At 42.3% G+C, this 16165-nt stretch overlaps 1 protein-coding gene across 1 annotated transcript; it reads right to left on the reverse strand.

Moving 5' to 3' along the window:
- Nucleotides 1–1955: 1955 nt before the first annotated feature.
- On the reverse strand, nucleotides 1956–14573 carry FAM161A (FAM161 centrosomal protein A). Its single transcript, XM_075863010.1, has 6 exons — nucleotides 13907–14573; nucleotides 11381–11619; nucleotides 8783–9946; nucleotides 5347–5446; nucleotides 3687–3841; nucleotides 1956–2983 (listed from the first exon to the last, which is right to left on the reverse strand). Exons 1-6 carry the CDS (start codon nucleotides 14051–14053, stop codon nucleotides 2857–2859), a joined length of 1932 nt encoding a protein of 643 aa, XP_075719125.1. The 5' UTR covers nucleotides 14054–14573; the 3' UTR covers nucleotides 1956–2856.
- Between the last annotated feature and the right edge of the window lie 1592 nt (nucleotides 14574–16165).

The raw sequence follows: 16165 nt of genomic DNA on the forward strand, positions 1-16165 counted from the left end.
AATGAGGCTTGCAAAAGTCCAAGTGGGCGTGTTTAAAGTAAAAGTCCAAGTGGGCGTGTATTATGTGCGTACATCGGGGCGTTTTTAATACTTTTACTAGCTGGGCGTTCTGATGAGAAGTATCATCCACTTCTCTTCAGAACGCCCAGCTTCTGCCAGATCACGCTGTGACGTCACTCACAGGTCCTGCATCGTGTCAGACGAGTGAGGACACCGGCACCAGAGGCTACAGTTGATTCTGCAGCATCAGCGTTTGCAGGTAAGTAGCTACATCGACTTACCTGCTAACGCCGATGCTGCTGCAGAATCAACTGTAGCCTCTGGTGCCGATGTGTCCTCGCTCGTCTGACACGATGCAGGACCTGTGAGTGACGTCACAGCGTGATCTGGCAGAAGCTGGGCGTTCTGAAGAGAAGTGGATGATACTTCTCGTCAGAGTGCCCAGCTAGTAAAAGTATTAAAAACGCCCCGATGTACGCACATAATACACGCCCACTTGGACTTTTACTTTTAAACACACCCACTTGGACTTTTGCAAGCCTCATTTGCATAACTACAAAAATGGTCATAACTTGGCCAAAAATGCTCGTTTTTTTAAAATAAAAACGTTACTGTAATCTACATTGCAGCGCCTATCTGCTGCAATAGCAGATAGGGGTTGCAAAATCTGGTGACAGAGCCTCTTTAAGACAGGAAGACCCACAAACAAGCAACAACTGAAGACAGCTGCAGTAAAGGCCGGGCAAAGCATCACAAAGGAGGACATCCAGCGTTTAGCATTGTCCATGGGTTCCAGACTTCAGGTAGTCATTGCCTGCAAAGGATTCTCTACAAAGTATTAAAAAATATATATATATTTTATTTATGGTAATGTTAATTTGTCCAATTACTTTTGAGCCCCTGAAATGCGGAGGCTGTGTAGAAAAAATGGTTGCAATTCCTAAACGTTTCACAGGATATTTTTGTTTAACACCTTGAATTAAACCTGAAAGTCTACACTTCAATTGCATCTCAGTTGTTTCATTTCAAATCCAATGTGGTGACATACAGAGCCCAAATCATGAAGATTGTGTCACTGTCCAAATAATTCTGGACCTAAATGTATATTAGAGAATTTCCCATAATTCCCTAATATATAAAGTGGCTAAAATAATAGAGCAATTGTTATGGGGCCCATGTAAGTAGCGACTGTCACCTACAGAGGATGGTGTGGACCCAACGGATTTGACAAGGGAGCGAAGTCTAAGGGATCGCTAGGTGTTCACCTTTTAACCTACATATGGAGATATGGATTTGGCTGCTAGTATCCCCAGGTCTCTACCCCCAGAATAGCCCCTTTTGGCAACAGCCGAAGTAAACAGGCGAGGTATAATAACAGGAGACAAGATGCAGGGTCCGGTATTCACGTAGGTCAGGCAGACTGCAGACGTTTAGCATGATTTCAAAACCAAAGGTCAAGGCAGGCAGCAGACGATCGTCTAAGTAAACAGGCAAAAGGTCACGGCAGGGGGCAGACAGTGATGGTCAAATTTAAGCAGGTTCAACAGTAAATCCAATAAAAAACACAGGAGAGCTGAACTAGCAAGCTAGACAAATTTACCCAATTGCTCAGGCATAAAGCATAGTAGAGGGAACCCTTTTATACCCAGAAAAGCTGGCTAGAAATTGGCACACGCCGGCCCTTGAAGAGAAGGGTCAGCATGAGGAGAACGGTGGTGGTGAAGGCTCCCAACAGTGTAGAGCAGAAGGGAGATGCGGCACCGCCCGGGAGCTAGAAGCCGCAAACTGGTGACTACACAGTGGCAGGTGCGGGCAGTGGCCATTACAGAAATAATACACAACAGGTTTTAAAATCTAGAAAATATATATTTGATCCAAACATTTTCAGTTAATAAAGTACAATTATTAAATAAAATGCAATCATTTTATATATTACATTTAAATGATAAACTACAATATTGCAAAACAGAAAAAAAAAAAAAGTAAATTCAAAATTTTCTCAACACTAATAATAAAAATAGGGGAGAGATTAGGCACATTGTCGTATTAGAACTCTGTGCATGAGCCATATATTTAATGCCAATATCTGATTCCGCCATGTTAGATCAGGAAATCCTTTCGCAAAGGATCCCATACTTTGCTGAAACCAACAGTGTTCTTTCATGACATGGACCTACTGGCCAATTGCATTAAAGGGTTATTCCCACCTGAACAGTTAATTTTTTCTTCATAATAGTTACATAGTTACATAGTTAGTACGGCTGAAAAAAGACACATGTCCATCAAGTTCAACCAAGGGAAGGGAAAAGGGAACGGAAAAATTTCTACACATAGGAGCAAATATTTTTTTGTTCTAGGAAATTATCTAACCCTTTTTTAAAGCCATCTACTGTCCCTGCTGTGACCAGCTCCTGCGGTAGGCTATTCCATAAATTCACAGTTCTCACTGTAAAGAAGCCTTGTCGCCTCTGCAGCTTGAACCTGTAAAAAATCCTACCAGATACATTGGCATACTTTCACAGGAATAATGGTATGTACGTCTGCCATACAGCACAGTCTACACTTGGCCATAGATATTAGAAAGTTTTCGTCAATTTCTAATATTTTCAGAAGGGTGTGTCGACAATTCAATATCTAGATTGTATCGCCCCAAATGTCTTCCTTTTTTAGGGGAAAAAAAAAAAGAATAGATTTATATCCTCTGAGATAAGTGGTATCAGAGGGGTTTGTGTGATTCCATGAGATTAAAATTTACCGGTCATAATTAAATGTTTGTGGACTAATGTTGTAGTAGAACGTTACTGGAAACACAATACTATCTGGTAACAAGCACTGCACCAGGTAAGATGTAACTGATTACATCTCATCTTCAATTTGATCATCGTCCGTACTGTACTGTCCATATTGCTCATCCCCAGACTGATCTCTCTGGATCTCGTCATCTTCTTGTAAATCCTCTATTTCCATTGTTCCTTCAGAGCGCCTTTAAAGATAAAGAGACAGAATTTGGAGAGAAGTCAAATGCACAATTCTCAAAAATTAAAGGGATTTTCCAACCAATAAAAATGTATGGCCTATCCTCAGGATGGGCCATCAATAGCTGATGGGTCGAGGTCTGTCTCCCGGGCCCCCACCGATCAGCTGTTTTGAAAGGGCCACAGAGTCGGACCCCGACTCATCAGCTAGGCCATCAATTTTTATTGACTAGAAAACCCCTTTAAGGGGTCCTGACCATACCCTATCTGATTTGTATACAGTGCCTAATGCATTCTTCATCTCACTCTCTGCTGGAAAGGTAGCTAACCCTGCAGAGCCATTCTACAGAGGAATTGAGACAGGCCCCCTTTATTTTAAAGCAAATGACAAAATATGTAGAAATAACTGAATCTGCAAAGAAAAAATTAAAAAAAAATTGTTACCTGACTTATGCTATATTCTCATGTTTTAATATGCATTCTTCATTCCTATAAGCATTGTATTATCATAATCACCTTCATGGGAAGAAGTGATCTGATAATAAAGCAGTGAAGCTATGAGTAAATCAAACCCCTTCTACGGCCCTGAAAGTCTATGAGCAGAATACAGGCTGTTTACTACAGCCTGCATTCTATATATGGAATATCTGGCACAGGCTCTCGTAAAACAGACGGTGAGTACAGATTTGTAACTATATTATCAGGAATTACCTCTCTTCATCATCTAAGCAGAACATGCCCTCCTTTGTATGCTCAGGGCCTCGTAGAGCTGCAGTTTTCCCTTTCGCTGACACAAAATCATCACATAAACCGAGATCCCTGAGCACATTAGAGTAATGCTTCTCAGCACACAGACGAGCATTTTTCTGTAAAACAAAAAAAAACTTAAATCCATAAAGCATTGCTCACCATCTTACTGCCTACAACACAGGGCTTGGAGGTGGCCTAGATTGTCTATAATCTAGAGTCCTGGTAGCAGGACTCTAGATTTTAAGAAAACATGGCTGCTTCCTTGCAGAAACAGCACTACTGTTGTTCATGACTTAAACATGTTGTTCATAACTTTTTCCAGTTAGATTTTCCTAGAATGAAAAGTACACCGTGATTTTCGTTTCTTTTTTTAAAATCTGAGTACGTGCTTTAAAAATAACCTGTCACCTGCCCATACATGTGCAGCTGAGTGCAGAATGTAATAGGCAGAGCTGTACAAACACCTGTCCCACTATACATTTTTTTCCTATTTTTCTACATTATTTAGATATCGGTGCCGTTATATTTGGCGCCCGATATTTAAATAACCCCCTGAACTGTCAAGGGGGCGTGTAATTGGCAAGGGGGCGTGTAACATCGCTGCGACACTGTCCAATCAGCTACGGACAGTGTCATAGCAAGAGCTGGAGAGAGAAAAGCCTGTGCATGCGCAGAGAGATCACAGTCTTGTCGTCCTTGTCTGCCAAGAGCTGAAGAGTGAGAGTGTGCGTGCGCACATTTTTCTTCTCCTCTTCTGTTCCGAAGCCGATTGGACAGTGTTACAGCGATGTTACATGCCCGCTTGCCAATTACACGCCCCATTGACAGTTCAGGGGGTTATTTAAATACCGGGTGCCAAATATAACGGCACAGATATCTAAATAACGGAGAAAGATAGGATTTTTGTTATAGTGAGACAGGGTTTGTGCAGCACTGCCTATTACGTGCTGCACTTAGCTGCACATGTATGGGCAGGTGAAAGGTTCTCTTGAAGGACCAGTGGCTCCCCTTCACCAAACTTTAGGGTGAACCCGTCTGTGGTCCGGAAGTTGCATAGTTTGCTGTCCACACATTCCCCAAAACTCAATAGTCTAGCTTTGGCTCCCTGTGGAAGGAACATGATGGCCACACTCCTTCCCCTCCTCCAAAGATCCTCAGGAGGGACACCCAAAAGGGCACCGTGCCATTAGAAATTCTTGTGACAAAAAAAAAGGAATGTGCGCCTTGTCATAACAGCCTGGATATCCAACCAGAATTACAAAAATTACTCAATATTTGCTTAAGCATGATGTCCCGGGAAAATATAGGTGAGTGCGTTCAAAGAGTGCAAGTGAAGTACATGCAAAGTGCTATCAACCAGTGGAATTCCATCCCCAGGGATTTCAGGCACCCTGGAGAACTTCTGCATCTTGGTCTTTCAAACCACCTAGCTTCTATCTTCGAAAATGTTGGCTGCTGGTCACCTATGGGGGTCACCTTTAAGCCGTTCAGGTACACCAGATGCTTACGAACTAACCACCGTGTGTAGATCTTTTCCGCACAATGGTCTTTTAACCACTGATCAAATACTACACAAACCCTCACAAACGAATCTATCTAAAAAAAATTACAATGTACAAACCTGAGTGGCCCTCTCTAATAAGAGCGGCGTCTGGGAGACCCTTTCTTTCATTGCACCCAGCTCTTGCATGTACTCTTTTGCCCTCCGTTGTTCACTTTTCCTGTTGTATAAATGTAAAGGTAGCAAAGTATTATTTTTATATCACAGAATAACATCCAACGTGTCAGTGGTTTTCCTGATTCCTTTCACATCAGATAATGTCATCAGGTTCTTCTTTACATATTTTAGCTGAACTGCAGTGCATGGTGTTCTATGTAGCAATAGCTGTGGCACTGTAACATTTCTGAAGGCTTTGCTTCCTTGTGACAGGTTATCCTTACACGTTGCACAAACACGGAGCGGAAGCCACCACGGTCATGATGAGAGCACAACACAAGTGCTGCATTCATGATACCCAAGATTTATACCAGGCAGCTGCCCCGGCAAGGAAGCCGTTGGAAAACCACTATGCACTTTTTTCGAAATTGCTGGCTCCTGTGAGAATTTGGCTCCTTAATGTACAATGAAGTCAAATAAAAATTTACATTTGAGAATCTTATAAACAGGTTATTTTTGATTTACTAAATTTATTCTGGAAATACCTAATTATCAATAGTTTGTCAGTTGTTCAAAGTAATGGAATGAATAAGCACATTATAGTTTTCATCCAGAGGTTGAAAACTGTACACACCTAGTACTGTTCACAGCTGACGAGGTTACAATGTGTCGTGTCTAGGTTATCCACAATACACAAATCTCTCTCCTGTCCTGATAGTTTGCTACAATGTATCCGTGTAGGTAAAATTTATCTGTCTGGTGCCAGTGCTGCTAAACTCAAAGAGAATTGTCTAAACTGGGTACAAATTTTTTTGCCTCTGGATGTAAACAATAATGTTTTCATCTACTGCCACAATGCAGAGATCTTAAATGAAGTGAGGAATCTTCACCTTTTCCCGCCACAGCCATTAATTAATTTATTTTATTTTCTATGCCTTCTACAAGTCATGATTTTTTTATTTTTCCATTGGCAAAGCTGTATAAGGGATTTTTTGCTGAGAAACTTTTACAAATTATTTTGTTGGGTAGAATGGAAAAAAGACAGAAGTTTCTTATTGCTTTTTGGATTTACTTTTTATGGTGTCCCCTTTGCGGTAAAAATAAATGGTAACTTCATTCTGTGGGTTAATATGATTATGGTGACACCAAATATATAGTTTATTTTTATGTTTTAGTACTTTTACAAAATAAAAACTAATTTGTTACAAAAAACAACTTGTTTTGTGTCGCCATATTCCAAGACCCATAACTTTTTTATCTTCCCATTGATGGAGATATGTGAGGGCTTGTTTTTTGCGCAGTTATATGTAGTTTTTATTGGCACTATTTTAGGGCACTTACGACATTTTTATCACTTTATACTCCATGTTTTGGGGGACCCAAGGTGACCAGAGAACAGAATTTTTTCGCCATTCAGTCTGCGGGATAAATAACTTTATATTTTAATCGTTCAAACTTTTGCAGGCAGGCCAATACCAATTATGACTATTTTTTATTGTTTCCATTATTTTATTTTAAAAATTAGAAAACTTTTTTTGAGCTTTTAATATATATTTTTTTAATTATTGTTCAAAATATTCTTACATTTATTTTGACATATATTCTTCTAGTTCCACTAGGGGACATGAACAAGCAATTGTTAGATCATTCGTACTAAACACTATATTTATGTATTGCAATGTATGGTACTTTTAATGGTCTTGAGCAGGGCTTAATAGGAAAAGCTACGTACCAGACCTGGGGGCGTTCATTAGGCCCCTGGCTGCTATGACAATCCATTCGTTTTCTGCGATCGCGTCACAGAGGTGAGGCGATGGAATGAGAGGGGCCCCTCTTTCTAACAACTTAGATGCCACGGTCGCTATTAACCGCAGAATCTAAGTGGTTACACGGCCTGGCTATTACAGCGAAGTGTCGGCTGTAATATATACTCCATGCCCACCCTACCCCCAATTCCAACTGTGACTTACATGAACGTCAAAAAGGGGTCAGGAAGGGGTTAAAGGCTACATGCACCTTTGAAATCAATTTTTTTTTATTGCCCTAAGGGCTCATTCTGATGAGCGTAAAACTCATCCATGTGCTGTGCGTGAAAATCACGCATAGCACACGGACCCATTGATTTCAATGGGGCCATTCACACATGTAGGAGTTTTCATGCAGCGTGTGTCCATTGCGTGACACTCACTGCATATCCTATATTGATGCGTTTTTCGTGCACCTACACACACATTGAAGTCAATGGGTGCGTGAAAATCATGCACAGCACACGGATGCTCATTCGTGTGCTGTGCGTGATTTGCGCATCAATTCCATTGAAAAATAAAAAAAGATGTGCTTTGCGAGTGCGTGAAAAACACATGTCACACATGCCACTACTTTGGTATGTTAGTAAAAAGTAGGGGACAGATAGGAGAAAGTATGACTGCAGGATCAGACTACACAGGGTTCGTTTGTAGTCTGTTACTATGGAGACGTGTAGGCTTGTATAGGAGCTGTAGAAACAAAACGATAGGACACTTTTAATCAAGACCAATTGCAAAATTGCTTCATTTTTCATTTTAGATGTATTGGAGGAATAAATAAAATGGTTTGCAATTGTGTAAATATTAATAAAGCATACAAGAAAGTTGAATAACTTATTACATTATGAACAAGATTTATATACCATTGAAACTCATGGTAATTTATCATTACTAATCTAAGTTTCTAATCTAGTGTACCTTCACAAGTAACACTCCGGTCTAAAAAACTATCTATGGCATAAAGTTACGTCTACTGTCTAGAAATTATTACCTCAACTCTTTTAATTTAATATGTGACTTTGGGGTTTGGTCTGGGTGAATAGCTTTAGCTTTCCTACTTATATGTTTCTTCAGGATTTTCCCTCTCGCTCTCTTTCTTGTTTGTCTTTTTTTCTCCTCTTCTTCCTGTTTTAATTTGTCTTCAATAGACTTCCTGGGTGGAAACACAAGTGGTCTGAAAATTGATGTAATATCTAAGGTTGGGTTCTGCAAGGACGAGGCTCTAACAAGGACAGAGATGCTTTTTCCTAACCTACAGCTACTCTAATAAAGGGAGGACAATTAGGAATGTAATCTACTAAGGATGCATGGAATCTAGGCTTTGGTCTGAATGAATGACCACTACTGGGTTTGGATCAGTCATTCGGTTAGGGTTCCAATTTGGCATTGCGTCCTACCAAATCTCTTATTAGGTCTTGAATCCTAATCATAGACTCAATGCATCGCTTAGTTATGTCATAGGCATGGGAACACCACTTACAGAAACATGACCACCATTGTAAATGCACAGATGATAACGGCTGAAGCAAAACATTATGGGTTTAAGGTTTCTCAAAGCAATTGCGCCACATATAATGATGTTCCACTACAGTTACCTAATAGCCTGCTCTCTCCTTTTAGAAGACTCTGTGGATCTTGGGGTGACATCTGAAGCCTCTTCACGTGGACATAATCCTTCAGGATGTTTCCATGACTGGATCCTGGAAGATTTATATGGCCATCGAGTCTCCTTGAGAATTTCTTCATCGGTTTCAATGTCTTTCAGGATTTTGCCCTTGTGCGATGGAATATTGGAGGTACGTAAATAAAAGGGGTCACAAATGGTAACATGTTTTGTGTCTTTATTATGTAAGAGGCGTTTCTGTTGATTTTCATGTAGTTCTTTAAAATCAGGTATCTGCGTATTGATTTTTGGCCTATGACTTTGTTCCTTTTTAGTTTCTTGACATCTTGTTTTTCTACTTCTTGAATTAGTACTACAGGCCAATGTGCTGGTAGGATAGGAAGAGCTGTGCAGAAGTTCTTGAGATCTCATATGTATCCTAATCTCCCTATATAGTTCTTCTTCTTTTAGCCTTTCATCAACAGAGGTTCCATAAACAGTTTTTGGGACTGGCTTTGCTTTAAAATGCTTAGAGCTGTGAACTGAATCCGGAAGATCATTCATTTGCATCTTCCTATCTTGCTTCTTGCGCTCTTCTCGCTCAGTAAACAAGAATGGTTTTTGAGATGCCAGAAGTATCTCCTTGCATCTTTCTTTCACAAAATTTCGTCTTTCCTCATTTCTTTCCACTATCTCGTGGTAGAGAGGAAGATAAACTGACGCAGGCACAGGGTTTGCTCGAAATTTCTTCTGACATTCTGTCTCTTCTTCAAGTCTCTTCTTCAACAAATTGTTTTCCATCTCAATTTCTGATTTTGACTTCACATTCATCTCCTTTTTCTTGGACTCCCTAATTGTCATCTCAAATGGTTGTGGAATAGTCACTTTGTGTGACCATTCTTTACACTTACTAGTCTTATGTTTGGACTGCTGCTTCCCAAAATCTGTTTTCTTTATGTAATCTTCAACAGTAAATCCATTCCACATTTGACCAATTTTCTCTCTGGCAGATAAAGAATCTTCGGTGTCACTGTCATCTTCTCCATCAGTGAATTCTTCCATGGATGACACTGACGAGCCAGAGGAGCTGACATTGTGCTTTAAAAAGCAACATTCACATTCAGTGGGCTGTGAAGATTTCTGCTCCCTTTCTGACCTATAAATTAAGAAATCATATAAGAAATACCTTACGGGACAAGGATATAACATAACTGAAAACTTACCAGATGGACAAAAAATAAATAAATACTTCATGTGATAAAATATGCGCATACACAGAGATACTGTTAACTAGGTGCTACATATAATTCTCAAGCTCTATATTTTTAGTAGTAGGAGGTGATTATCTAACTGTGAAACACATTTATTATTATTATCTACATTGTATGCAGACAAGCAGATAATACAGGACAAGTATTGAAGCTTCAGCAATAGAGTAGATAGATGTGTGCATAACTATATAGTGAAAGCAACAAACACACATAATGTAAGGGCCGCTGCTCGCGTTCCTTGCTGCCACCGCATACTTACCTCTTCATGGCATCCCCTTGTTCCTGGCCAGCACTGGATAACTTCTCCTGATAGGTCTATTTGCGGCCTCCTTCCTACTGCGTGTGCTAAACCTTTAAGTCTTAAAGGGTCAGAACACGCCAAATCTGCTACTTAGCTTTCCCTTGGTATAAAGGGACCTCCCTTCCCATTACACCTTGCCTGAGAAATTAGTTTTATCCTAGCTAGTCCAGTGATTTCCTATGCTATACTCTGTTGGATTTCCCTGTGTTCGACTCTGCCTGTACCTTTGACTATCCTTGTCTGCTGCCTGCCCTAACCTCTTGCTTGTAACCCTTGATGAACCCTTGCCGCCTGCCCTGACATTTTGCTATTCTTGACCTTGCATACTCGCTACTGATTTTGTGCTACGTTGGCCGTTACCAAGTTTAACTACTCTGGGGGAGCGACCTGGGGTTCCCCAGCAGCGAAGTCCATGTCCCTGTATAGGGGTTAGAGGGGAAATACATTGGGTTCTCTTAAATTCTGCTTCCTAGTTTAGCCCTACGTCAAATCCCTTGGTGACACAATGTTTACACCATCCTCTACAGACCCGTGACAGTTTCAGTTTACACGGGCCTCGTGAATCATAAGATATAAGGGATTTGAAACCCATTACAGAAAAATCTGATCTAGTTGGGAAGTGGTCTTCTCCTAGTAGTGATCTTTCCGAAAGTATATGCTGTAGTTGCCTATGGCAGCAGTCTCAATGCTTCCTGATGTTACGAGACTCGGGACGCAACAACTTCTAATATACACCAAGGCCACGACATTCGAGACTTGACACAACACTCTAAACAATGTCCTCTGACCTGATTTCTACCTGCTGGAGTTTCTGGTAATCTCCTACTAATCCGGTAAGGGACTATTTTTTATTGTATGCCAGATTAGCAATATTTCCGGACCATTGGATGTTCAATGGAGCTGGAAGAGGCAGTGGGATAATTAATAAGCACAGCTGTCCTAGAAGTCCATCTCAGGAACCAGCGCCACCATGGCAGGTAACACTTCAGGTAGTGCCCTCAGTTCCTTCAGTACTTACCAGTAATCTTTCTTGGCAGCAGGGTGTGTGTTCTGGACTCCTTGCAGGTGTAGTTTATGGTCATACATCTTCTCCAGCTCTTCCATGTTGAGTACATGAGCATTTTTTAATCTTTCAAGCTGCCTGTAGTACTCTCTGTCTGAGTGATGGATTTTAGAGTTGTCCAGTATCCAATCCTTGCAGTTCAACATTTTGCAAGATTGTTCTCCTTCAGTATCAGAATATATGTCATGGTCACCCTGTTAAACATGGCAATGTAAATGTCGGCATGCACACAAGAAGCCATTAGTGAGAAAAAGACTGAAGTGGCTATGGGTAAGAAAGAGGTTGGAAAGGCGAACCCTAGGTCTGTAGCTTGACACGTGGCAGAATGGAGAATACAGGGGCATATTAAAGTGTCAATAAATCTTAAAAATGGTCATCCCCAAATATATAACTCTTTGTACAGTTATTGGAATAACTTTGTTCATTAACCCCTTATTGATCAAGCCTGAAAAGGGTTTAATGTCCAACTAAATTTTTTCGGTTCTTTCCTCTCACCCTTTTAGAAGCCATTCATTTTTTATTTTATATTGACGTGGCTGTATGAGGCCTTGACTTTCCTTTTCAGTTTACGGGGAACAAATTACTGTGTAATTTATGTAATTTAGTTTTGCCGTGTGAATACAGAGAAAAACGATTTTCTGCATTTTTTTGTTTATTTAGATCTGTTAATCTAATTCTTCAAGTTATTACGTTCGTGTAGATACATAATTTGTGTAGGTGTTTTGTCTTTTATGTAATGTATGGGCAATAAAATATATTTTATGCTAAATTTTTTGTTACATCTGTTTGCTGTCTGTTTTTTACTGATGAATTGCTAAGGCCGGGTTCACATCTGTGTTCAGGTTTCCGATGCGCTGCTCCGTCATAGGAGCAAAACCAACGAAAATATCGTAAGCTCGGGATCTGTTGAATGACAGAAACCATCGGTGCTCGACAGAACCTATTGACTTTAATGGGTTCCGTCCGGTCTCCAACATGGTTTCCGTCATTTTGCTGGACATAATAGTGCAGCATGCTGCGTTTTATCCAGCAAAGATAACAGAATCCGTCATGGAGGCTCTGAATGAAGCCTCCAACGCAGATGTGAACAGCCCCTAAGAAATGCGGAGAAAAAAAGAAAAGTGGAACCAGGAAGTGATTGCAGAGGAAAAACACAGACAAGAAAAACGGATGAAACATGGAAGCCACACAGACGCAACACGAATATTTATATGCACAAAATAAGAAATGTTGGCGAATGCAAATCAGACACACTCGTGTAAATAGGGCCTTCGGTTTTCCAACAGCGACGTCAAAAGACGTCGCTGCAGACTCCGGGTTTCAGGAACGGGCTATAGTGAATGGCTAAAATGATGAACTGCCACCGCGAGGTCCCAGCATTTTAAGAAAAGTATTGCCTGCTTTTAGAAGAGGAGTGTATGCTAATCAAAGGGAAGCCATCAGGGCACTAGAGGTAGAACTGTTGTCAGGGGCCCAGGCAAATAAGGGGCCCAAACTCACCTTCGGGCTGCCACCTACCTAATACCTATCAGATCCAAAGTTTCACTAATAAAATGAAAGGACCCTATATAGTAGACAATGATGGGAAAACCTAGTTTCCAATATGGTGCCCTTCATTTCACATGAGTGTAAATGTATAGGCCCCAATTATTGTCCCCATGGACCCAGTGGCGTAACTACCGCTGTAGCAGCCATAGCGGCAGCTATTGGGCCCACGGCATCAGGGGGCCCGTGCCTCCAGCCTTCACGGCCCCCAATGCACCGCTAGCAACCGCTATGGTTGAATACTATGACAGAGCAGGGCGGTATCTCCCTGCTCTGACATAGGAAAAGTGGACAAACGCTTTAACTTTTTTTTTCAGATATTTTCTGGTCCAGACAGTCCCTGGACTCACACGTGAAGAATTTTTCCACAACAGATTTTGCAGCAACGAATCCGCCACTAAATCTGCATGTCTTACGTTCGGATTTTGATGCGAATTTGCCACCGATTTTACCAGTTGCATTGCAAAGTTGAAATTCGTAGCAAGTCCGCGGCATATCTGCATCAAAACTTGCATGAAAACCCAGATGAAAGACGTGCAGATTTTGCGTCAGATTCGCTGCGGCCTAATTTGTGACGCAAAAAGACGTGGCACGTGTGAATCCAGCCTTGGATGCCCCATTAGCACGCTATAAAGTAGTAGTGGCAGTCCAGCGATCAGAAACACTCCGGGTGCTGAAGTTTTCTACTTTGAATTGATTTCAATTTGCTGCAAGCAAATCTGGAACTCAGCAATGATATCATGAGTGGTCCCAGAGTTTAATTGTAAGTTGTAAGTTGAATTTATCAGCTTTATAAAAAAAAAATAATAGGACACCTACATATAGGTTACATAGGACATAGCATTAACCCCGCCCAGTTTCGGGTGCTGGCCCCATACACAAGCACCTGGTTATACACTCTATGGACGGGTACATGAGCCCCGGGACCTGTCTCACCAGTCCGGGTTGCTCCTTGGAGAGCCGCAGTTCCTCTTCCTCTCTCTCGTACAGGGTGAGGGGCGCTCGGGTGCGGGGGTTCACTGGGGTGCGAATACACGCTGTTGCTAGCACCGAGTCCTGGTGAGAGGTCGCCATCATAACCATCTGTAGTTCCTGCACTGCTGCCTGGCAACGGCTGACGCTACGGGGCCAGCGAGGGGACAGAAAGCGGAAGAGCAGATCAGAGGCTTGGAAACAAAAGCTGCAGCAGATGGTGATAATCCGGGCATACCATCTGCTGGTAGAGTCTCAGAAGAGGGCAACAGGCCACGGGGGATCAGGGAGGCGCGTAATGTCCAGGGAGTTATCATATTACCGAACTTCTAGCACAGGAGAGCTGCCGTCTGCTGGGATTTACAGACCTTCTGAATGTGACCTGGTTAGGGCAAGGCTGCATTACAGGAGGCAGAAGTTACATCCATAGGAAAACGTGTATAAAATGAAACACTGGGCAGTGCCATGCCTCCCATTTTACCCACTTTGCCAAGAATCTTCCATTTTGTATCCTCCCACAGCAGCTCAATTATGATTTTCACTTGGTCCGTGGCAGCCAGCAGTTACAGGGTGTTCTGTAGGAATCTTCTGATAAAAGCAGCTATCACATCCAGTGAGTAGTATAACGGTGGCTCTGAGGCTGTAGATGGAGAGAAGAGTGTCAAGTGCCCCTCTGTCAGACCCATCACCCGCTGCTCTCCCCTCTGTCAGGCACATCACCCGCTGCTCTCCCCTCTGTCAGGCACATCACACGCTGCTCTCCCCTCTGTCAGACACATCACCCGCTGCTCTCCCCTCTGTCAGACACATCACCCGCTGCTCTCCCCTCTGTCAGACACATCACCCGCTGCTCTCCCCTCTGTCAGACCCGTCACCCGCTGCTCTCCCCTCTGTCAGACCCATCGCCCGCTGCTCTCCCCTCTGTCAGACCCATCGCCCGCTGCTCTCCCCTCTGTCAGACCCATCGCCCGCTGCTCTCCCCTCTGTCAGACCCATCGCCCGCTGCTCTCCTGCCCTTGCCGGCTGTTGGCGAAACTTGTGACATGACATCTCTGCAAAGTTTTAAACCTCAGGAGTTTAAAGTTCAGGGGAAAGTTCTGTGGAGCAATAGGTGGAGGAGAAAGCATGGACATGTTGGAATCTACGTGAATTACGCCTCCCACTGTTATCAAACCGCGTCGCGGAAAAAATTAAGTGACATGTCGGTTTACGCATAAAAACCGTGTTGGGTAGCCACACAATTGCACCTGTAAGTTGCACCTGCTGAAGAAACGCTGTTTTTTCTGCAGCAGTTTTACCTGAGGATTTAGTTGATTAGAGCAAAGTATATGTGCACTTCCGGATTTCAAGCATTTTTACGGCGTTTTCGTCTTGTAAATGCAGTACAAACCGCAACAAAACAAAATCTATTGCGGAATTTATGCTCCGTATTCAAGTCTATGGGCCGAACACGTAGCTGCTCCGCACAGAAACCGCTGCATAAATTGACATGCTGCGGAATTGAAAGTTGTACCATAGAACACTTTCCGCTCTACTTTTCTGGGGGGTTTTTCCGCAAAGTGTGGTTGAGATATTCATCCACTTTGCTTCTACTGTAAATACTGCGGAGTTTCCGCACAGAATTCCGTTGCGGAAATTCCGTAGCATTAATGCTACGTGGGAACCCAGCCTAAGGCCATGTCCAGACGTGGCGGAATTTTTCCGCTGAAAATGTTGCTGCAGATTCGTTGCGAATTTGCAGCAACATTTTCATACTTTGCAAGTAATTCAGATGTTGCAGATATCACAGCGGACTTGCCACAGATTTCAGCCTTTGCAATGCAAAGGCTGAAATCCGCAGTGAAATTCCGCTGCTTCTCTGCAACATAATGAGCATGCTGCGGAGGGAAAATTCTGCACCGCAGCCAAAATTCAGCACAGTTATTTTCCGCAACGTCTGAACTAAGTTTTCTAAAAATTTATAGAAACAAATGTAAAAAACGTCCGCTGCAGAATTCCACTGTGGACTGTCCGCAGCGGAATTCCACAGCAATTCCGCCATGTCTGAATGTGACCTAACAGTGCTAGCAGAGAGAGGGGGAGAAAGAGACGCAGGAGGGGCTGGAAACATCACTTCTCCGCTGCGCTTATTCAACCTGTGACTGAACTGCATAGTGGGGGACAGAGAAGTGGGGTGTCTGTGTATGTAAATATCCATTTCATTATATTATGTTACATGCATGT

This window comes from Rhinoderma darwinii, chromosome 4 (assembly GCF_050947455.1).
Source record: "Rhinoderma darwinii isolate aRhiDar2 chromosome 4, aRhiDar2.hap1, whole genome shotgun sequence".
Taxonomy (NCBI): Eukaryota; Metazoa; Chordata; class Amphibia; order Anura; family Rhinodermatidae; genus Rhinoderma; species Rhinoderma darwinii.